General features: G+C 41.1%; 1 protein-coding gene across 2 annotated transcripts in view; it reads left to right on the forward strand.

The window, feature by feature from the left end:
- Positions 1-24,650, forward strand: part of col17a1b (collagen, type XVII, alpha 1b) — an 89,634-nt gene that overhangs the window by 12,764 nt on the left and 52,220 nt on the right. For both annotated transcript variants that reach the window (XM_080449862.1, XM_080449861.1), the window contains exons 12-33: positions 189-245; positions 546-704; positions 1,710-1,796; positions 1,887-1,928; positions 2,349-2,480; positions 9,634-10,587; positions 11,214-11,246; positions 11,339-11,365; positions 11,818-11,844; positions 11,983-12,045; positions 13,015-13,119; positions 13,228-13,290; positions 13,598-13,633; positions 13,769-13,822; positions 14,677-14,712; positions 15,081-15,116; positions 16,296-16,331; positions 16,559-16,630; positions 16,725-16,751; positions 16,895-16,930; positions 23,769-23,804; positions 24,152-24,232. In XM_080449862.1, coding sequence (XP_080305988.1) covers positions 189-245; positions 546-704; positions 1,710-1,796; positions 1,887-1,928; positions 2,349-2,480; positions 9,634-10,587; positions 11,214-11,246; positions 11,339-11,365; positions 11,818-11,844; positions 11,983-12,045; positions 13,015-13,119; positions 13,228-13,290; positions 13,598-13,633; positions 13,769-13,822; positions 14,677-14,712; positions 15,081-15,116; positions 16,296-16,331; positions 16,559-16,630; positions 16,725-16,751; positions 16,895-16,930; positions 23,769-23,804; positions 24,152-24,232 — 2,199 coding nt within the window. The remainder of the gene's footprint in view (positions 1-188; positions 246-545; positions 705-1,709; positions 1,797-1,886; positions 1,929-2,348; positions 2,481-9,633; positions 10,588-11,213; positions 11,247-11,338; positions 11,366-11,817; positions 11,845-11,982; positions 12,046-13,014; positions 13,120-13,227; positions 13,291-13,597; positions 13,634-13,768; positions 13,823-14,676; positions 14,713-15,080; positions 15,117-16,295; positions 16,332-16,558; positions 16,631-16,724; positions 16,752-16,894; positions 16,931-23,768; positions 23,805-24,151; positions 24,233-24,650) is intronic.

The raw sequence follows: 24,650 nt of genomic DNA on the forward strand, positions 1-24,650 counted from the left end.
ATTGACAGAATTAAGAATTGTGTGTGTGTGTGTGAGAGGCTGTGCCAGCCTCTCTCTTATATATGGTTACTTTTATTATAAAACACATCTTTACGCATTTGTGTGTGTGTGTGTGTGTGTGTGTGTGTGTGTGTGTGTGTGTGTGTGTGTGTGTGTGTGTGTGTGTGTGTGTGTGTGTGTGTGTACAGGGTATGGAGTACAGAAGAATGTCTCCGGTGGTGTTGTCAGCACTGGAGTTTCTACAAGTAAGTCTATAGTACTGACATTAAAGAGCCTGAAAGACAGAAGGAAAATCTTGAACTATTAATAGTAATACTACTACTAGTTTCTTACCTCTTCATAACTTCATGTCTCGTTCAATAATGAAGACTTAAGTCTGCTCAAAAGTTACATAGTTATGTCTCAACGCTTTAATCTCAGTTTAATCTCTCAGCTGATAGGCTATATATCATTGACACCAAAAAATGTTTATAAGCACCCTATTTCTGAAAACAAAACCCAAACAAGTATACATTTAATCCAATGTGTTTTTTTTTGTCTCTCAGCCACTCGGTCTGTGTCAGACGACACATACAAGAAAGACTATAAGTACCTGCTGTTGGAAAAAGAGAATGTTCCAGCCAAGAGGGACACAGAGGTGCTTATTCTGGCAAAGGACAGCGGCAAGCAGTTCACCAGCACCACCCTCATAGGAGGCGGAGGGGGTGAGTTGAGTTGGTTTCACACTCCCCCCTTGTGGACACCACGATCATTGTCTCAACATTCAAATGGACTGTTCTGTTACATGCATTCCGAATTGCTTATATCTGCCAATTGCACAGCATGTACAGTGCATGGAATGTGACTTGGTGATGTGCTGCAGAGACATAACGTTATTGTTGGGCATAAACCTCTTATCTCCATATTCTAACTTTTTGTGTTTTTTAACCGTAAATGAACGGCCTACTTGATCACACTACAGCGTCACACAAAAGCATCAAAGGTAGCAGATGTACATGTTTTGGACATTATAAGTTTTCTACCCGACAGAGACGATAAACACATCCAGGACAAGTTCAGTCTCTTCGAGGCCCTACACGGTTCTCTCGTCACTCTATTTATGTGATTATATAACTCCTATATAACGCCTGACTATGTAAGCACCTGTAAGTCGCTCTGGATATACTGTAAGAGTGTCTGCTAAATGCCTACATTGTAAATTGTAAACTGATGCTACTAGTGGACTTGGTCCAGGACACTGACACACTTACAGTAATACATGTAAACGATAGAGCTAACTCATCAACTGAATGAGTAGAGTCACCATCCATGATTTGACAAATAAACGTGTTTTTTTTGCTCATAGTGTGAGGAAAAAGTAAAAGCATAATTGCACGTTGACCTTTATTTTTTTATGCTTATTTTATTTATTTTCTCTATTTTAGTCATGCTTTTTTCTTTATTTGTCTTTATTTTTAGGCTTTGCATAAAGCATGTTGAATTGCCTCTGTGCATTAAGCAAATAAACTTGCCTTCCTTTTCCTAACGAACTGAGCTTAATTTCACATGCTCTTGATTACTCTTAATTTGTGGTGTGTGTGTGTGTGTGTGTGTGTGTGTGTGTGTGTGTGTGTGTGTGTGTGTGTGTGTGTGTGTGTGTGTGTGTGTGTGTGTGTGTGTGTGTGTGTGTGTGTGTGTGTGTGTGTGTGTGTGTGCGCGTGCGTGTGCAGGGTCTCTGTCAGGAGACTCCATGAAGAAGGAGAAGGTGATTTCCAGCTACAGTGAACAGGCCACGCTCAAGTCGGAGTCAGCCATGAGTGAGGATGATAATACCAATACTTTAAGACAAATAATTTACTCTGTTTAATAACCATGTTGATTACCATTATAATGTTCTTTGTTCACAGACGCATCTGGAGTTCTCATGAAAGACAAAGCCACATATGCAGGTATTTTACATTACTTGTTAAACATGAATATGAAGGTCTGGGGCTGCAACTATTGATTTGATTACTTCTTTGATTAATTGAATCATCAAGAACCACTTTTTTATCATTTGTTTTATTAATGAAAAAATACTACAAAAATCAACTAAATTGATTAGTTTAATTAACCACTTAAGCCCTATTTACTACTTCCTCATACAACAGTATCGCACATAAATAGCAAAAATGCTGTAAGCTAAATTTAACCAGCTGTAAGCTATAACCATTTGATTGATCAGCCAATCAAATGGCAAAGAATGCAGAGGGTTTAACAGCTGAAAATCCACTGCATGTACCATGAATAGGGGGTTTCATGATAAGGATTGTGTTGATGGTGAATATATGAGACTTACTATTGTGTGTCACTTTATGTCTCCTCCTCAGAGATCAGGGAAGGAGGTTTCTTTGGAGGAGGAGGCTGTTGTGGGGGTTGTTGCTCCTGGTGGAAGTGGCTGTTGGGACTTCTCCTCCTCGCCCTACTCCTGCTGGGACTCCTCTTTGGCCTCGTTGCACTAGGTGAGTTGGAATTCCTCTTTGGCCTCATTGCACTGGGTGAGTTGGGATTCCCCTTTGGCCTCTTTGCACTGGGTGAGTTGGTACCACTATCCACAATTAGTTATTTATAAACGGCCACCAGCCTACTCAGGAACGGGGAACGATGCAAGTTGGGAATGCATGCCCGTTACAATACCTGTGTAGCGTCCCAGCTGGGCATAAAGGAGGTTGAAGCTCAACTGATGATTTGTATATGGTTACTTTATTAAATCAACGTGAAAACTGAAAGAAAAAGCATAAACATATAATCAATAAACTGTCATGACTCAAAAACACATGTCCCACATAACCAATAAAAAGTGCATATCAAAAACCACAAATACAGCCTAAAAGTACCAACAACAATAAGAGACATTCACCTTTTCCCTCTCCAGCTAGGTGCTAAATAAACCGGGTGCTTCTCCAGTGGCATGTCCATCCATCAATAACAGTTCACTAGGAATCTCACTAAAAACAAATGTATCAAAGTTAAAATCTAAATTCGCATTTCCATTTCCATTATATTTCCAGTTCATTAGTTTGTGGCACTCACTTTTCCTCTGTTTGATCCATCCATCCAGCTTTCCAAACAGTTCCTTTACCTTGTGGCTCCGTGCCAAACAAACATTTCTCCGTGCGGTCTACTGCTCCCCTCCCCCTGCTCACGTTGGACTGGCTTTAATAAGTAAGCTGCTCTCAGTGCGCAGGTGCACTTCCGCTGCTTCCTTTCAAAATAAAGGTTCTGTCCTGGGTCCGTTACACTCCCACCAAATCATTCATTATGTGATTAAAAACAGTTTCTGCACATCATGAAGGATTTTCAAGACAAATAAACCCAGAGCAGAAATTGCAGTATATATACACATTAAACACCTACAAAACATTCAAACTATTAGTTTCGAGTTTGGTCAGAAGTCCTTCTCCCACCTTGAGACTTCCTCCCACCTTAAGTACACCATTTTCAGTCAGACTTAATAAAGCGCATAGTTGCTTTCTGGAGCTGTAGCAGTTGTTACCATTCCATAATTTAAGTCATGGAGACATGTAGGGTGTTTCACTTTGCAGATCTCACAAACATGGCGAGAGCGACAATCTCTAACAATGTGGCCGGATCTCAGGCATCCATAACAGAGTCTTTTCTCCTTCACATAGTTACGTCGCTCCTCCAATGACATCGCTGTGAACCTTGAGCAGCCCTGAAGCTGATGCTTACTGTCGTGACAGAGCACACATGGAGGTTTTGAACTCCTTAAGTATTGATAGTCACCAGCCGTGGCTGCTTGAGTGTTGAAAACACTAGCGTTGTTTCCTTTGATTTCCTGAGAATGTCTCCTCTCCACGTTGGAATTTGAAGATTTAAAAGCATGAAAAGAAGTTATGGGATTACATGCAATCTCTGCCTCCATGGCAATGAAGGCAGAAAAATCTTTAAAGCTGGGGAAATCTTTGTTATCATGCAGACGTTGAGATACTTGACGATTCCACATGGAAACTGCCCAATCAGGTAGCTTTTGAATGAGCCTTTGATTTTCCTCGCAGTCATTCAAGATGTCAAGACCCTTGACATGGGGCATGGCATCTTGACAGGCAGTTAAGAAATCTGCAAACTCCCTGAGTCCTATGGCATCCTTGGTTTGAATTTTAGGCCAGTTTGCAAGTTTTTCTCTATAGGCTCTTTGAATAGTAAAAGGCTGTCCATAACGTTGCTGTAAACGGTTCCAAGCTTCACCATAGGCCTCACCATCACTTCTGTAGAAGGTGCCCTCCAGAACCTTGCGTGCCGATCCGCCCACATATCTCTTTAAATAATAAAGCTTTTCGCCTGACGAAATAGCTCTCTGGTCAACAAATGAGATAAAGGAAGCCTTCCATTCAACAAAGCTGATGGGATCTCCATTAAATACGAATGGTTCAGGAATGGGGAGTCTATTTAAAGCTATGCTGTCTTGAAATGCCTTGGTGAGGGAGGTGACATCTGGATGTGAGTTTAAGATAACTTGGGACTGCAAATTTGATGTAACTTTTGGATGATTAATTGTGGGAGGCACATTCTCTTTGTTAGTTTTGCTAGTATTGCAGTCTGTCTGGATGACAGTTTCTTCTTGAACCGCCTGGTCGTAAACCTTAAATCTAGCTCGAGCTATCTTGACTTCCCTCTCTGCTTGCAGCTGCTCTAATTCATCCTTCTGCACATTTAGAGCCCGTCTCTGCTGCTCTTCCAGCTTCTGTATGCTTTGTTTTAGTTTCTGTTCTTCTATACGAATCTCATACTCAACTTCCTTAGCTGCAAGCTCTGCTGCTAGCTCCATCCGGCTGGCTGCCACAGATGCTGCCCCAGAATGACAGCTACCACACTTGGAATCGGCCTGTGATGGAGTACCAAAAATTGACTGAGAGGAATCACGGCCACGCAGTTCATGAAGACGATTGTTTTCAGTTGCTTCATCAAAATCCTCATCCACCATCCTATCATATAGAATTTTTAAGAGGTCTTTTGAGATTGAGTCGCATGCGTCCACTTTTTGTCTTATAGCCGAATCTGGTGTAACATGATCTCGAATTTCGAGGTAGAGCGCTATGATATTTTCCTTGCTTTTTACCAGTTCTTCAATGAATGGTCCTAGTTCACTCTCCGGAATTTTAGACTTCAGGCGATTCCTGGTGGTGCGTACTATGACCTTCCATTTGTCGTACATACTGAGGAGCATTTTGATCTTTTTCTCTGCCATCGTCTTTTGGAACACAATCATTCTTTCTGTTGGGGCTGGCATACGAGTAGGGCTTATCGTTTCATCATCAAGTTTAGCTTTTAGGTCTTTTTCCGTTTGTTCCTTATTTTCAATTTCTTCCTTTAAGGTTTGTCTCTTGGCTGGTTCCGTTTCCTTTTGGAGTTCATCTTTCAAGTCCTGAATTTCCCTTTTGACATTTTTCAGTTGCCTTTGCAGTTCCTGGTCTAGATCAGACCCCTCTGCCATAACACCCACCTCTGGCATTTTGATTCACAATAAATTATAAAGTGACGGTGCAGCAAAGGAAAGGACCGAAAATGACTATAGACAAAAGTAAAATACAATATAAACCCAGCATTAAAACTTTGTATATAAACCTTGAAACCTTAAAAAACCCTAAAAAAAGCATTGTCCAAAAATATTCACATTCCTCTGTATAAACCTTTATCTTATTTTGTTTCCAAAAGGTGTGTGCAATGTTCCGTTATGTACTGTAGGCTCTCTCTTGTTTGTGTTACTGATCACCGTGAAGCAGGCTTCGTAGAGTAGAGTGGGGTAGAGTAGAGTAGTAGACCGATGTAGATGTTTGCAGCAGGCCGTGTGGGTGAAGTTTTCACTGTAGTGTCCCAGCTGGGCATAAAGGAGGTTGAAGCTCAACTGATGATTTGTATATGGTTACTTTATTAAATCAACGTGAAAACTGAAAGAAAAAGCATAAACATATAATCAATAAACTGTCATGACTCAAAAACACATGTCCCACATAACCAATAAAAAGTGCATATCAAAAACCACAAATACAGCCTAAAAGTACCAACAACAATAAGAGACATTCACCTTTTCCCTCTCCAGCTAGGTGCTAAATAAACCGGGTGCTTCTCCAGTGGCATGTCCATCCATCAATAACAGTTCACTAGGAATCTCACTAAAAACAAATGTATCAAAGTTAAAATCTAAATTCGCATTTCCATTTCCATTATATTTCCAGTTCATTAGTTTGTGGCACTCACTTTTCCTCTGTTTGATCCATCCATCCAGCTTTCCAAACAGTTCCTTTACCTTGTGGCTCCGTGCCAAACAAACATTTCTCCGTGCGGTCTACTGCTCCCCTCCCCCTGCTCACGTTGGACTGGCTTTAATAAGTAAGCTGCTCTCAGTGCGCAGGTGCACTTCCGCTGCTTCCTTTCAAAATAAAGGTTCTGTCCTGGGTCCGTTACAACCTGTACCCATTATCAGAGTAGATGATTGACCAAAATAAGTAAATACTGGGATCCCTGATGTCATCATACAGTACACTGCTGACTCACCAACAGAACCACAGACGGACAAACAGATATACTGCACACCCCACCCTCACACACACACACACACACACACACACACCCACACACCACACCACACAGACACATAGATTCAATGTGTCCTCCACAGACCCGCTGTCAGACAGATACCCGGTCCGACCGAATTTCCACTCAGCAAAAAACATCCACGGGGTCATCGGCGACACACACGCCAAATTTGAAATCAAACGGTCGGCCGGTGTCCGAGACACACACACGCACGCGCACGCACACGCGCACACACACACACACACACACACACACACACACACACACACACACACACACACACACACACACACACACACACACACACACACACACACACACAGGTTTCTGCAATTTATAGCAGGATGAAGTCTCTGGCCTGTGACGTCAGCAAGTGAAAGTCTCTCTGGAGCGTCTCCTTAAACAATAATGGGAACTGTTCTTTTTTTTTTTTTTACAAGCTCAACAAAAACAATCAGCTGGGTTTTTACAGGCATATTAAGTTCAGTTCACAAGTGCCTGTAACAGCTCTGGGCCAGGAAATGCCCATATCCCTAAAATGTACCCTGAGCACTGTCACATGGCCACAAAGGCAGTCTGCTATTCATTATAGTGGAGGAGCTCCAGAAATGGTTGCTGGATGACATCACACACACCACAGCAGTGACTTTTGTTCCTAGTCGTGGGAGATTCCCCCAGAGATGGACAATCACTGTCTGAGAGGGAAAGTTATGGCACTGCTACTCAATGTGGGGCCTGGGGACGCCCAGGAGTCCTTGAGGGGGTTCCAGTGGGTCTCCAGCAAAAATGAGGAACCGTTTAAACATTTAAGCCCCATTGAAGGTTTTTGGCTATTCAAAAATAGCTGATTTAGGAGCTTGATTTGCTATTTGGGAACAATGTTGACAAATGTTGACAAATCTTCTCTTATGGGGGTCTCTGGCACAAAATCTTTTCAAATGGGGGTTCGTGGCCAAACCCATCACAGATACATTATAAATGTATATATAATTGAGGGTCGTTCTTACTTCTCTCTTCCCCCAGTTTCCTGTCTCTCTATTTGAATGAAGCTTACAATATAAAACAAGATAAAAAATATTTAATTGATTAGTTAATTAACCACTTAAATGTTATTATTATATACTTTGGCTGTTTGAAAATAGCTGTTCTAATGAAGCATTGAAATGTACAGTAACTTGCATTGCATTGTGTTTCTCTTATTTCCATTACTCATTTACTCTTCTTGTCCTGCCAGTCTTGCCTAATTTTCTCCACCCCACTTACATGCTGTGTGTGTGTAATCTGTTACTCACAACTTGTCGTGGGGGATGGTCTTTGTGGTTTTGTTTTTCCCATCAGTTTGAGTCATTTTCAGCTGCTCCAGCGCTGCATAACCACCCACGTTAACACCATTATGTTAAGATATGCAAGAAATGTGTTGATGTACCAAAAGGTACACTAGTACCCTTGCTGGGTTGCTTTCCATTGTTGTTTTCTACATTCAAGCAGCCACACCTTGAGCTATTTTGCTAGAAAAACTAGATAGGTAGTAGTGAATACCTCCGCTAAACACTGCAACTCTCAAGATATGCCGTTTCAGCATGCCCTGTTGGCTCACCTGGTAGAGCGCGTACCATTAAGGCTCAGACCTTGCGCACAGCGGGCACAGGGTTGAATTCAACCTGAAGCACTTTGCCGCATTTATAACATAATTTGACAGCACAGTGGGACATCACAGACGGCAATGGATTACATGACTCGATCAAATTGCACGTGGAATCTAAGCCTCTTCATTCTTAATGTAAGATAACACTGAGTATGTAATTTTGACCGTGCCCTTGATTGTGAACTTGACCTTTGACCCTTTCACCCCAAAATCATCAGCAGATTTCTGAAATCTTGTCACTCTGTGATAAAATGCCACCAATATCGATATTGATTTTTTACTTTACTTTACTTTATAGCAGCACAGCTATGTAAACACTGTCATTTCAGAATCTGTATTGAGAAAGACATTGACTGCTCCTATGCACCTTTCTTTTCACTAAGAATATATATTGAGACTGCTAGGCACCTCTCTGTGAAGTAGGTGTGCAGAAGGACCTTTTTAACTAAGAATCTGTATCGAACCATTACAGTGTCTCCACTGGAGTGTTTCAATGGTCACTCGATCTGGATACGTAGCAATTGAATCCAGAAATTAATTACTTATTCAAACCAGCGCTGTGTAAGTTGTGGGTTGCATGCAGCTGTCAGGACCTGAGACCTTAAAGGGTAATCCGCTACAAGCTGTGGAGGAAAATAGCATTTCTATGACATACAGTTAATCTTTTTGCATTTGTGGCGCCCCCTATGGTCAGAAATTAAAGTAGAAACGCCCTATTATGGTCAGCCGTGAAAGTGAAAACAGCTGCAACCCACAGCTTAACTCCATAGAGGCCCCTCAACATGTGATTCCATTTTAGGGTTCTTTGGATGTTGAATTCATGATCTATATATAATGTTTTTGGAGTGACTTGTGTGAGTTTTCCTACAAAATGTGTAGGAGTAGCAAAAAAGTGTGTTTTTTTAAGAAAATGCAAAATGGCAGAAACTCTAGTTAAGCAGAAACGATATTGTATGAAATGCAGTTCAATTGTTATAGGCCAAAGGGTTCGTATAGCACCACCATGAGGCCGATTTAAAACATTCAGAGTGGAGGTAAACCCTTGGCCTACTGGCTGTGTGCCAGATAAATGTGGTGCTGATCGATCCAGCAGTTTGCACTATCAGCTCCGAAAACACACACACACACACACACACACACACACACACACACACACAGACAGACACAGACACAGACACAGACACAGACTCACAGTCTCACAGTCACAGACACTCAGGGGAGATCTCCATCCCCAGCCTTTGGCCTGGTGGAGATAATGACTTCTCCCATATGTGCAGTTGTGCATATCTGTAAATTGTATGTATGCATGATTGTACTTGGTGCTTTATTTTATTACTGTGTTTACATGTTCAAACAGAATCTTTGAATTAATAATAACCATCACCAACATCCATGTGTCCATGTCTCTTCAGCTGAGGACGTCAGGAAGCTGAAGAATCGAGTGGGCACCCTGGAGGCTGAATCTTCTGTCATCGCCGCTCGTACCAGCCGCCTGTCAGCGTCCAGCAACGACATCCACATCTCTGGAGCCGGTGGAGGTGCTGCTGGGGGCCACGCAGGAGGACACGTCGACAACACCCTGCACCTGGCTTCCGCCGGAGGCGCCAGTGGAGGTACCATGACCCACGTTGGCGCCGGCTCTGCCGGAGGAACAAGTGTCGTACTTGGCGCTGGAACTGGCGCTGGTGCTGGTGCTGCTGGAGGTGCTGGTGCTGGTGCCGGATCTGCTGGAGGTACCAGTACTGGACTTGGTATCGTCATCGGTGGTGGAGGCGCGGGCACTGGCCACGGTGGAGGCACTGGTTCTGCACATGGCACGGGAGCTGGCAGCAGTGGAGGCACTGGTGTCGTGTATGGTACTGGACAAGGCGGAGGAAGCACTGGCCACGGTGGAGGCACTGGTATCGTATTTGGCACCGGCCACGGTGGAGGAGCTGGCACGAGTGTAGGCACCGGTAGCAGTGGCAGCGCTGGCACCAGTGGAGGCACCGGTAGCAGTGGAGGCACTCACATACACGTGTATGGTGCTGGTGTTGGTGTGGCACCATACGGTGGTGGCAGCGCGGGCACGGGCAGCAGTGGAGGCTCTAGCAGCAGCAACACTCATCATGTCATATATACTGGCCAGGGTGGTAGCAGTGGAGGCACTGGCACCAGTGGGGGCACTAGCTCCAGTGGAGGCACTGGCGGCTCCAGTTCAGGTTTCACATATGGCACCGGCTGGAGTGGAGATAATACTGGCATCAATGCGGGCAGTGCTACCGGATCTGGGATCGGAGTTGGCACAGGAAATATAGACCAGGCTGCCCTCCACAGGAACATCCAGCAACTGCTAAGAGCTGAAATGCAGTCGCAGGCATTCTTAGGTGGGTCATAATACTGACTTCATGGATTATGTCAGAATATGTTCACAACTTTAAGCATGCATTGTTCACGCACGCTGCACGCACGCACAAAGGGTGCAACGGTTCGTGGTTTAATATTGAACTGCGCATTTGGCCATTCATGGTTCAATACACTTGTGAATTGTGGATTTTGAATAACTTTCTGCAGTCTGTGTCGCTGGTGAAAACCACTCACCGTAAGTGAGTCCAACAGTGTTGCTTGCTAACAATAGCCAAATCTACAAGCATCACTAGATGTTGCCTCGTTCAAAACAGCAGAGATTTTAAATCCTTATACAAGGATTAAAACAAGAAAAAACAACTGCCCCTCCCCCTTGCACGGTGAAGTGGACATAAAGGTTTGCGTTTTCCCTTGAAAATAATGAAAGGCAGACAATAATGCAATGTGTCTGAATGGAAAAAAGTTTTAATTAGGAGAGAATTTGGGGGATTTTTTATTTTTTTATTTTTTTAACTGTACCAAAACCGAACCGAAACTGTAACTCTAAAACCGATCCACTGGCTAACTGAACCATTGCACCCCTAACACACACAGGCATGCTGATATTCTGTCCATGTTCACTGAACCGTTTTCTGTTCTTTTACAGCTTTTATCACATCTTCAGCGAGAGGAGAGAGAGGTAAAATATCAGTAACATTTCTTTCATGAACTGATTCATTTCTGCCTTTTCCCCTCAGTTTACCTGCATTCTGGTTTCTGATTACTTTTCAGGCGAGGCAGGAAGTCCTGGACCAAAAGGTTAGCAAGAGACAATGATTCCCACCTAAAGTATCCAATTAGATTTTTCACGAGCTTGTTGATGTTTTTTGCTATTTTGGAGAATTGCACATTTCTTGAAATTTCTTGAAAATGTCTTGAATGTCTTTTCAATTGTAAAGTTTCACCTGTAATGACCTGCCCAAAATAGGGGCGCTGGTAAAATGGTTTTAACCACATGAACCCTAGCATCCCTATTCTAGGCAGGTCATAGAAGGCGAAAATAGAGAAACATTTGACAAACATACGTGAACATTCAATGAAAATACCACATCTACAAGCTCACAACACGTTGCGATGTGAGTTGTGACGTGTTGTGAGCTTGTAAGCCGGATATTTCCACTATTGACATACAAAATGTACCGTATACAGCGTTTAAGTGGTTGATCATCTACTGAAAAATATCACCCTAATGAAGTTTATTTCTCTTTCAGGTGATAGTGGATTACCCGGCCTTTCAGGTAAGTCAAAGATATGACAGTGGAGGATGACTGTTATAACTACATGAGTTGTACTTGTTTCCTGTCAAGTATCATGCTCTGATGAGTAAATATGCTGCCGTATTGTCATGTTTCTTACCACGTGACCTTTCACCCCAGGTCCTCCAGGTCCCGTGGGCCCTGCAGGGTCTGAAGGGCCCAAAGGACTGAAGGGAATCCAAGGTACAGTAACAGTACAATTCAGCTGCATAAATATGTATTGGCATTGGCCACTGGGGCCATATGTCAGCGTCATCGCCATTTTAGCCAGGTCAGCTTGCCGTAATACCGCTGCAAGAACTATGCCTGAGTTGCAAGTACCTGAGACTAAAACGTTTTTTTCTGTTTATTACTGTTACTGCCTACATAGGGTAAGGTGTTGGTATGAAAACCCAATTTTTTTATTTAATCACGTATCCATATCATAACGTAACTACATGTCTGACATTTGTAATAAGTCAAACCACGGGAAAATCGGTTGAAAATATAGCAAGTTATGATGATTTTAATTGTGGAGAGACCTGCTGCTTCAATAGACATACATGGGGTATGCGTGCATTAGGCCCTAATGCATGCATACCTCAAACAGAAGCCTAATATGTCTATTAGGCTTGACCCAGCCAATATGGCAGCCGCAATGACACATCGCTCCAATGAACAGCAGCTGCCAATGCGGTATCTATGTTTATATACTGTATGTACTCTGGTTTGATTGATTGAGTTCTTTATTAACAGTTTGCAAAAAGTACAGCGGTACTAGCTATGCTAAAAGGATAACACAAAAAGCCCTGAGGGCATGTTTCCATTGTGGTCCTACAGTATGTATTCAATTCATCAAGACATTTAAAGACATAACATACAAGAAATTATCAACACTAATAAATAGAGGTATATGTACAGAAAACATGGGGGGGGGGGGGGCTTTTCTGGTGTCAAGCTTAAAAGACTTGTCTAGGTCCAGTTACAAATTGCAGGTGCTCTTTTATGGCGGTTTTGAAGGAGGGTAGGGACTAGGGAGTCGCACTTTTTGATGGCTGTTGGTAGGGCATTCCACATTTTGGTGGCATAACAGTAAAACGAATTTAACCCCATGTTTGTTAGCTCATGTAGTGGAGGATTGTGTTAATTCCTGTCTGTAATGCACCTGACCAGGGGAACGGGGATCGGAGGGGTCACAAGGTCGCAGGGGCCAGGAAGGCCCACCTGGAGCCAGAGGAGACTCAGGAACCCCAGGCTTTGGACAGAAAGGGGAAAGAGGTATGACTTTCTTTGGCTGGCGTTTCTTTATTATCCTGGTCAGTTGCACAGGGTTACATTACTCGGATCATTGTCCCATTCCCATCCATGTTGTGTTTGTTCATGCAGGTTATTCTGGAGAAGTCGGGGCTCCTGGCCCTATGGGCCCTATGGGGCCGATCGGACCTAAAGGTGAGATCATTTTAAAACATGGCGAATAACAAATAACAATGAAAATGTGTGCAAAATAGAGGTCTGGAGACAGTCATGGCTATATAACATCAATTATATAATGTGCGTTTAGAAACTAAAACTGTAAAAGTTATTGCTTATCTTAAAAGTATTTTTTGGCATAATTGAAGTCTAGGCTTATGGAAACCGGAAGCAGGTACAAGGTTACTTATTCTGAAAAGCACTTACCGATGGTATTAGAGTAAAGAACACCCTCTCGTTTAATATTGCTTGTGACCTCTCTTAAAATCATTCCTCTGTGTTGTAGGCCCACCTGGAGTTCATGGCCTTTCTGGAATACCAGGTCAGTTTAAATCTGCCTCCCATTCAGTCAGAGCAGCCACTAAACTGAATATGAACTCAAACCTGAACTCAAACACAAAACATTCAAGGTGACTCAAATTTGATGTCTTATGTACTGTTTATTGTCATACCGTAGGTCAACAAGGTCCTCAAGGTATTCGAGGCGAGGCCGGGCCACCTGGTACTAAAGGTACGTACATCAGTGGTTCTCAAAGTGGGGTCCGCGGACCCTCCAGGGGTCCTTGAGGGGGTTCCAGGGGGTCCCCATCTAATTGATTGATAGTTAAAGGTAGGGTAAGTGATTTTCTTTGGTTAAAATAAGTGTTAAATAGCTCTATATTCTGATAGTACTCATTGCTATAGAGTGTTTGTTCAGTAAAAGGAGTCTCCTTGTCTCTCCAGCTCTTTATAAAACAGAAAATGCATTTTCGTTTCAGTTTCAGTTTCATTTCCAATTTTATCCAATCAGGATAGAGAACTCAATCAGGATATAGATTAAACAAGTGAAATTGGAAGTGATGACACTAAGAAATGAGCAGGCCAAATTGGAACTGGAACACTATAAAAATGAAGCTTAAAATGGGTACTTTCTCCTGATTGGCTGAGTTTTTGACACCTACCGGAAAATTTATTTTCTGTTTATTAAAGAGCTGGAGAGACGGGGAGACTCCTGTTACTGAACAAACACTCTATAGCAATGATTACTATCAGAATATAGTGCTTTAACCTTTTAACAAAATACTTTTTGTTTTAACCCAAAAATATCACTTACCCTACCTTTAAGAACCAAAATGGACCCTTACATGTCTGTAACTCTGAGAGTGTACAAATGGAACCTAATGGGTGCAATCCTAACGGTTCGATTTGTACCCTCTCAGAGTTATGAGGGTCTGTGGCCTAATGCATGCCAAACTTGGGGTCCTTGTAATTAAAAAGTCTGAGAACCGCTGATCAAATGCTTACTGTTCTCCATGGGCTTAATATAATCAACCACACAGATGATTAGTTGGCTTTGTCTGAAACATTCCACATTCATCTCTGCAGGAGAGAGAGGGACTTCTGGAGCACAGGGGATTAAAGGTTTGTGGAAATTAAATAGCTAATATATTGTCTCTGTCGGGTGGAAACCTCCAAAATCTCCAAAACTGTTACTTTTCAGGATTAAAATTCAAAAATAGCGAAAGTAGCAGATCTACAAGCTCGAAACGCGACGCTTCGCGTCGCGTTTCGAGCTTGTAGATCTGCTACTTTTGATGCTTTTGTGTGACGCTGTAGTATGATCAAGTAGGACGTTAATTTACGAAAAAACACAAAAAGTTAGAATATGGACATGAGAGGTTTCTGCAACGATATACAAGCTGTTGCATGACGGCATATTAAGCAATGGCCTTTAGATGTCTTTTCAACAGATATTTGATATAAGGTAATTTAATCAATCTTCATCACAGGTGACCAGGGAGATAAGGGACTGCGTGGTTCATCAGGTGAGTGCAGCATGCAAGAAATGTTTAAAGCAAAGCAGACAAACATAATCATAACACAAAACACAAAATCATGTAAAAATGATCAAAGTGCTTTATTTATAAAGCACATAAAAAAATGTTTTACACACAAAAATAAATACAATTATTCAAGCTTAGGTAAATTCTCTCTATAAACCCCTTTGTTTCAGAGGGCATATAGACACTAATAACAAATATAATATAAATACTGCATAAATTCCACTTAATTCATAGTCATATTCTTGTCATCTGGACCAAGCGTAGCTTAGTTATTAACAACAACTTGAACAAAATATCTATAAGCAGAGAGGGTGCTCGTAAAAAAATCTATGGCTTGGTGCTATAGATTAGATGTAGGCCTATTTGACAGTGCAGAAACATAATTGCCTTGATGTAACATTAACGAGTGTCAACGAGCGCCAGCTTGACACAGACACACACCCTCTGCAGTGCTGTGACCAGAGTGTCTCATTTCTCTCCAAAAGCCCTTGAATATGATTAAGGATTACTGTGATTATGGTAAACTCACATTTCATATAACACACACCATACAGTAAGAACTCCTCTAGCTTTAACTAGCAAAAAAAAAACATATCTTTGATTCGCGGGACATTGTTCCGTTTGTGCGGGACGCTGGACAGACGTTCCAATTTCGGGACTGGTGGGCAGTGCACTCTAACTGAAGTTGGCCATCTGTGCCCCTATCTCATGGAATACCCTACAGGACACACTGAGATTGAACACTACTCTGCCCATGAGTCTGTGTGTTATTAAAGGTTATTGGTCATCAATAACCTTGATGACCAAACAGGTCACCACAATATTGTTTTCAGATTTTTGTTCTTCGTTTTTATACAGGGCTGTAGGTGCATTTTACATCTGTAGATTATAACTAATTATTTTTATGAATTTTATTTTATTTTATTATCAACACATTGATGTTGATGAGTGTACTGTATTTACTCCATGACACTGTAAATGAGCTTATAGTTACAGCAAGTGTAATAAGTTGAGAATAAATAAAGCTTGAATGAATCTATTAAAGTGAGTCCGGAAGTTCACATCAGTAAACACAGAGCATGTGTCCACCCTGTAGATTAGTGTTAAAAGATTCATGTTTGTTCTTTCTTTCTTTATGTCTTTCTTTCGCTTCTGGAACAGGGGCTGCTGGAAATGACGGTATCAAAGGGCCTCGAGGTAAAGGATATTTCTATAATTACACAAAGCTTCCTCCATTGCAACACATACATTACCCACTTAAACCCTACTGTATTCTTCGTTGACCAGGGATCCGTAGGGCTCTATACCCTTACAGGTGCATTTGGTTCCATGTGTACACTCTTAGAGTTATGGGGGGTCCTTGAAATTAAAAGGTTTTGAGAACTGCTGTCTTAATTGATTCTTTCTTCCTATGTGAACCCCAGGTGATCAAGGACCTGCTGGGCCACCAGGACTCAGAGGTCCATCTGGGCCTCCAGGGGATGCTGGCCTCCCAGGTACAGTGACAGACCAGTGTCCTTACCATGCAATTATGAACTAACATGATTGATAATGGACTCGACTGTGCTAAAATACACCCCTCTCTTATAGGTGTACCTGGGCTTCAAGGACCACCAGGTACAGTATGGCTCTAACTGACGTACAGCTCAGATGTTGTGGACGTTATCATAATAGCTCTGAAGAAGTGTCTCTTTTTAATTATTGTCATTATGTATTTGTGACACTGACACTGAAAACCTTCCCCACGTGTTGCTTTTTAGGAATAGGAGGAGTTCCGGGACAGCCAGGGGCCAGGGGTAAGACCATTCTCTGCTTTTCTACCGTTATGAGGTTGTTGTTTTTTGTCAGAGATGTTCAGGTCAACTCATTTGAGACCATTTATTGCAACAAATGCAACAAATACAGTTGTAATTGATGAGAAAGCTTTATTTATTTCTCATTTTGACCTTTGCCTCGGCCCTCAGGGCTCCAAGCAACTGCTTGCTTTGCTGGTTTGCTGACACCGCCCCTGCTCGTGTGAATGTGATTGGTGAATGAGAGAGAGAGTTGGGCCAATCAGCTGATGCATGCATAACTTAAAGGGGTATTTCACTTTCAAAAAAACTTTTGGTCATTTTATCATCTACTCAGGCCTTTGTGAACCCCCCAGACAGTTTTTAAGTTGCTTGATTAATTATTTAGATATTTGATATTCATTTTATCAGACACGCCCCCTTCCTACAGTGGTTACCTGCTGACCTATACGCCCCAGTCTCTGAAAGGTACCTACCAGGACTCACCTAACCCTAGGTTGTGAAAGGTTGGGGGTGTGGCTATGCCTTGGAGGTGTGTCTTGCGCTGTAATACAGTAGGTGGACAGTAGGTGGCATAAGAGAGCTAAAATGTTTGCAGAGGAAAGAAATTACTCTAGATTACATTACATTAAGGTATATGTCTATTTATGAATTGATTAATTTAAGTAAATACATTGATTCATTAAAGTATAATTACTCCTATACAGATACAAAGTATTGGCATCAAACTATGTGCTTAGTTCGTTTTCAAATAATTGTAGTGGAGTAAAATAACTTACTTTACACCACATCTAATTAGTATTATTAAAGATAGATTGTAACATCTACAAAGTACATCTTGTGCGCGCTGACAGACAGACAGACAGACAAACGTTGTATATATAGTAGGCTTATTGTTATTATTCATCCCGTCTATTTATGAATTGATTAATTTAAGTAAATACATTGATTCATTCATCATTCATTGTGTGTGTGTGTGTGTGTGTGTGTGTGTGTGTGTGTGTGTGTGTGTGTGTGTGTGTGTGTGTGTGTGTGTGTGTGTGTGTGTGTGTGTGTGTGTGTGTGTGTGTGTGTGTGTGTGTGTGTGTGTAAAATATATAAAACATATTTTGAAAGTAGCAGATCTACAAGCTCACATTGCCACCCCAAATGTACTTTCGGACAGACAGACGGATTATATATATTTTTTTTTTCTTGCATCACACATACTGTGTAGTATCTAGAGTAGTATCACAGTGTTGCCATGTCCGCTTATTATAAGCGAATTTGCGCTTATTTTTCTGTAAAGTTGCTTGTAAATATTGGTATCAGTGGGGTGCGGTTTTTTGGGCTTGTTTCTAAAGTGTAGTTGGTTATTTGGGCTTGCTTCACAATTGTTCAATTGTTTTAACCGGTGGTTCTCAAATATTTTTATGTCATGGACCCCCAAGTTAATATGTAAGCTAATTTATCCCTATAAGCCCCATCTGAATTTTTTTTGTGCCAGCTGGAGGCAGATTTGTGTTGTTAGAATGTTTAAAAAATCTTCCAAATCTTCCACATTTTATTACAAGATTTGTTTTTAAATATAGCAGATCTACAAGCTCACAAAGGTTTAATTAAAGTGCTTATAATGGCCTAAGTGCCAGTTGCTTCTTTTGGGCTTATTTTCATAGACCTGGTTGCTTATTTCTCTCACAAAATCTGGCAACATCGGAGTTTAACTTCTCGTCCAGACTTACAGCTGTCGGCCCGGCCGCATTGCCTTGACACTGACAGAGAACTTGAACATCATTCTGATCTGTCTGAAAGCGAGTCCCACTATTGCACGATGGATCAGCTGAACGTAATGTGTAATGTTTACAAGGTTTAACCCCGCCAGCAAATAATAGACTAATAACCTGGAAAGGCTATAACATTGCTCACGTTTACCAGGTAAAAAGATGATGTTGAAAATAAATCAGATGGTAACATTTATTAGGCTGTTGTGTGGCGTTCATGTGATCAATATACAGTAGCCTATAGGGCCATTGTCCTCTGCACTTGCTTACTGGCAGTGAGAATCTGACCAAGACATCATTTAACAGCTTAAACAGTGCCTCTGCTGTTGTTGACGATGTCTCGTAAAATCCAACAAAAAAGTTCCACATAAGTAGGCTATACTTAAAATAATCAGACAACTTGTCTTAAAATCAGTTAAAATTTAAATTAAAAAAACACGCCACACGGTGTAAGTGCACACACAGTAAGCACAGAAAGCTGGAAATTACTCAAGTAGGCCTACAGTACTTGAGTAAATTTACTTAGTTACTTTACACGGTGAAACCCCAAGCGTCCCTAACTTCTTTAATCAGAAGCTTAGCTTGAGGGTGCAATGAAAAAATGTTTTTGAGGGTGCAGTTAAAACTAAGAATAAAATAAGTGGTCAAATAAAATGTGCATTTGGCAATGCCATTGAATTGTTGATTGTTTACTTATTATATTTATATCCATAATAATTAATTAATTTATCCCTGTTCAGTAGCATTCGAGTTGACACGGTGAAACACTATACCACTTTACACACACAATCACATCTACTACGCACAAAAGATGCAAATGATCCCTACCCCCAAACTGTAACAATGACACATGACACTCCACGGTCTAAGCCAGGTGTGAATAGACTACTGTAACCTGCCTAGTGCCTTGGAGGAGAGAAAAGGAAGCTCTCATGTAGGCTAGAAACTAGTTTCCCTGCCCCCAAAAGCGGATCGGCTATTTTCCCATTTCACAAGTTTTCACAAGGTTACAAAAAAATAGCAGATCTGGGCTAGGGAGTGCTTGTGTTTACAGTACGTTGTAAGACCGCATGGCTCATTTGCGTACTCGGAGAGAGAGAGAGAGAGAGAGAGAGAGAGAGAGAGAGAGAGAGAGAGAGGCTGTGTGATCAACAAACACAACAGATCTTCAAGCTGCAATGCTCATGGGAGAGACACATTGTTATAGCTTGTAGATCTTGTTATGACCTGATGAGATCAGACATCCCCCTCCTCCACCCCACCCCACCCCCTCCCCCACCTCGCCCTCCTGCAGACCCCCCAGACACACTAACAACACGAGAGTGGCTCGTTTCCGAGGTTCCCGAAAGCAGATCTTCTGTTTTGATATGGGGGGGGGGGGGGGGATTCGACCAACCCCATGGCGACGCATTGTGAGCTTGTAGATCGGCTATTTTCAAATGAATGAGAAAATAAATATATATATTCAAAATGTACCTTGAGTAACGGGACATTCTGAGAGAGAGAGAGAGAGAGAGAGAGAGAGAGAGAGAGAGAGAGAGAGAGAGAGAGAGAGAGAGAGAGAGAGAGAGAGAGAGAGAGAGAGAGAGAGAGAGAGATCACTAGCTTTTCAAAGCTTCGCTGTGCTTTTCAAATGTATAAAATATATAAAACATCTTTTGAAAGTAGCAGATCTACAAGCTCACAATGCCTCCCCAAATGTAGCCTACTTTCTGTGTGTGTGTGTGTAGCGTGTGCTACAGTACCTCTGTTCCCACCACACGGCGGAACCACAACTTACTGCGGGACCCCCGGCAGTAACTCTAAGGACCTTCTAGGGGTCTCGGACCTCCTGTCGAAGACCCCTGATTTAAGTCATTCTCTCTCTCTCTCTCTCTCTCTCTCTCTCTCTCTCTCTCTCTCTCTCTCTCTCTCTCGTTGTTGTGCCGTGCGCTCAGCTAGGTTTCAATTGTGTATATACTTCGTTTGGCGGGCGGTATTGCGCACCAAAAATGGGTCGCGCACGACTGACACAAAGAGATCCACATAAGTGCGTAGCGCCTCCCCGAACAAGACTTCATTCAGATTTCTCCGTAATTCACACAAGTATGTTTATAAATACCAAAAATTAGGATATATACTACACAGCATGTGTGATGCGAGAAAAAATAATAATATATATTATATATATTACAGACAGACAGACAGTCTGTCCGTCTGTCTGTCTGTCTGTCTGTCTGTCTGTCTGTCTGTCGGCAATGTGAGCTTGTAGATCTGCTACTTTCAAAATATGTTTTATACACACACACACACACACACACACACACACAGACGGATGCAATGCGCAGTGTTGGAAAATTTGAGTTAGGCTAGTTACTTTGCAGATTTAGATTATTATTACAAAACATACATTAACCACTTCAGTCTTATATAAACTTTGTCTATTTTAAAAATAGCAGAACTAAGCTACATGTTGTAAGCTTGTAGATCTGCTATTTTCAATTTTAACATAACATGTGAAACTGGACTTTCTTTATAACCAGTACTTTAACTTTTTTAATTTTGATACCAAGCGCCACCTTGTGGCTGAATGGCCACACTAAACGTTCTAATCCTTGCAAAAGGAGGAGCTAAGATTCTGTGGGCGTCAACTTTTAAAGGTACGTTTAGGTACCTCTGAGGTCCAATAGGCGGCAATAGTCGGCCGTTTGAAGATCGCGCATGAACGAACAGATAACCACTGTATACAAACCCATTGTAACTTCAAACTCCATTTTAACCATGTTAGATTCATCAAAAACACCCGTCCTTGGTTCTGGTGACTCACCCTGCCCTCCTAATGCGTGAAGGGGCCGTGTTTTTCCGATAAATTTTTACATTTATTTTATTTACATTTTTTATTGTATTTTTTTTTTTTCGTTTTCCAAAAAAAAATATTAAAAATAAATGAAAAAAGTAATTGAAAAAGCATGGCCCCCTCACGCATTAGGAGGGCAGGGTGAGTCACCAGAACCAAGGACGGGTGTTTTTGATGAATCTAACATGGTTAAAATGGAGTTTGAAGTTACAATGGGTTTGTATAGGAAGGGGGCGTGTCTGATAAAATGCATATCAAATATCTAAATAATTAATCAAGCAACTTAAAAACTGTCTGGGGTGTTCACAAAGGCCTGAGTAGATGATAAAATGACCCAAAGTTTTTTTGAAAGTGAAATATCCCTTTAAGTGTTCTAGCACAAAAGTCAACAAAACAAGCACATCCAAACGATTAAATCCCAGGTGCTGGAAAGAAGAGCAGTCTAAAATAAGCAAATAAAGTCTGCTCACTTTGTGATTTTTATTACCACCAAGAAGGTAATACAAATCTATTGTGGAGCAAGATGCAGTCTGCGGACATTATTTTCTTATTTCAACTTAAGCATTCTGCCTGAACTAACCAGATACTTAATTTAAGAAGTTAGAAATAAAAAAACGTAAGTTTGTTTTTATAAAGCAGCATTCGAAACAAGAGGTACAAGTTGTTTTACAATAAAAACATGACATACATGGAATTAAAATCAAATGAAAACAATAAAATAGAAAGATAAAAACAGACAACTTAATGAAACTTGCACAGAAAGCAGAACACACATTTCTGAACAAAGTGCTTTTTAACTAAGAGGAGATACATCACCTTACACACTCTGAGAAAAGCAGTGTTAGTAGTGTGCCTCAGACAGAAACCAGGCTGGAACTTATCAATGATATCATTGTTGTCAGATGGGACATGTACTGTAGGAGTTGCTTACAAACTACTTTCTCCAAGATATTGGAAGTGAAAGGAAGATTGGCTATGGGTCTATAGTTACTGGGCAGTAATGGGTCAAGGCTTGGCTGTATTAAGAGTGGCTGAATAACAGCATGTCTAAAGTGACACACTGTCACAGTTAAGGTGACATTTACTATGTGAAGAATGTTTGGGAGCCGAAAACATCTTTAAAAAGAGAGGTTGTAATAATGTCAAGAGGACTTGAGGAGAGACATTTGGCAGACACTGTGGGTTCTTCCAGAGAAATTGGGTTAAACTGGCTCAATAGAGAAACAGGCCAGACAGTCAACCCTAGGGATAAAGGAAGGCATTATCTTAGACCTTATGGCAACAACCTTATCCACAAATAATGATACAGTAGAAACATTTCATAGTTTCATTTACAAAGTTCTAGAATGTTTCTTATTATGGTGAATCAAAAACATATCTGCGTCTCCCAGCCTGTTGGAAATAATAATACACTTTTGCTCAGACACAAATATGTTGTCAATACATAGAGCAATTGAGTTTGAGTAAAAGATTAAAATAAAAACTTGCCAGCAAACTTTTCTGTTGCTTCAGCAACATGTATTTTGAAATGACCAACAATTTTAACTTTGTCAAGTTTAAAAACCACAAACTACAAAAACTCTGGCCTATCCAATCTTGAGCACATTATGTGCCTCAAAAGTGTTGACATCACTGGTCTCCGTGGTGCAGAGGATTAACTGTTGGGTAAAAAACAGCAGCCCTACCTTCTCCTTGACCGGACATTATTGGTCACACTGACAGTCACAGTTCAGTCAAGGCCATGTTGTTCAACCAGTTATAAACAACAAGTTGAGATCATGAGACACAAAGAAGTCCCTTAGGATAAACGACTTGTTACACACCAAATTAATTAATTGGAGTCATCTCAATTGGAGTAGACATAAACAGAAACGGAATGTGAATTAGATTAGATGATATGACCGTACTGAACACCACTTCCTTTTGTTGCTTATCACAATGGTAAGAGAACGTGACGTCACACCATTGAAAGTAATAGCTGAAAACCTCACAAGATGGCACCACCTGTCCATTGAACTCCATTGAACGCGTCCTCAAGCTATATGTTTTTAAATCACGTAAAAGGCCAACAGGACACTCACTTTTGTAAAACAGGATTTTCTGAGGAGAATATAATGTGTGGAAAGGTTCATGCTTTGAATTAAAAACCATGAAATGGTTTAAATTAGAAACTAATAAATGGGCATCCCCAGTACATTAAACTGGTTATATCTAATGTATAGTAATGTATGTCTGTCCCTTCTAGGTGAAGCAGGTGGACCAGGAAAAGTCATTAATGCAGGTAATTGGGCATGCTACTTGACCCGTCTCTGTCGGGTGGAAACCTCATATGTCCAAAACTGTTACTTTTCAGGATGCAAATTCAAAAGTATACAGCAAAAGTACTGTAGTAGATTGACAAGCTCAAAAGCTTGAGCTTCGAGCTTGCGGATCTGCTCTTTTTGATACCTTTGTGTGACGCTGTAGTAGTATATGATCAAGTAGGGTATTCATTTATGAAAAAAAACACAAAAAGTTAGAATATGGAGATAGAAGGTTTCTGCCCGACAGCAATGATATACTGAAATTACGTACAACTTTTTTCAAAACCGTATCAAACTTTTGATCATCATTGTGATACTTTCCCAGCCGGTGCAAGTTCAGTGGGTATTCCTGGGCCTCCAGGACCTTCCGGACCTCCTGGCTCCGCCGGATCTCCTGGAATATCAGGTGTGACCACTGATGTCTTTGATAACACCTGAATGAATGCAATATAACAGCGCAAAAACATTTACTTGCTTTTTTGCATTAAAATCAAACAATTTCAACATGTTTTTCAATCCACTTTCCAGTGGAAATCTTATCTATGTTATCATTTGTTTATGATTATGATTACTATGAAACAAATAGTTTTATAGTTTTATATTTTAAGAAATAAGAAACTCGCACAACCTGTGAGTCACACGCAAAGGCACCAGATGCTGTTCCTCCCAAGAGCATACATGCTTTAGTAATAGACACTTTTGTGTTTTGTTTTTTTTACAAATCTCTTTTTTTTACTTTGATGTTTCATTATTTTATTTTGTTTTAATGTTTTCTTAGAGCGGTCCTCTTGAATCTGTAAGAAACATCATAATTCATACTGTTC

The sequence above is a fragment of the Gymnoscopelus braueri genome, assembly GCF_963280865.1.
Source record: "Gymnoscopelus braueri genome assembly, chromosome: 14".
Classification (NCBI taxonomy): domain Eukaryota; kingdom Metazoa; phylum Chordata; class Actinopteri; order Myctophiformes; family Myctophidae; genus Gymnoscopelus; species Gymnoscopelus braueri.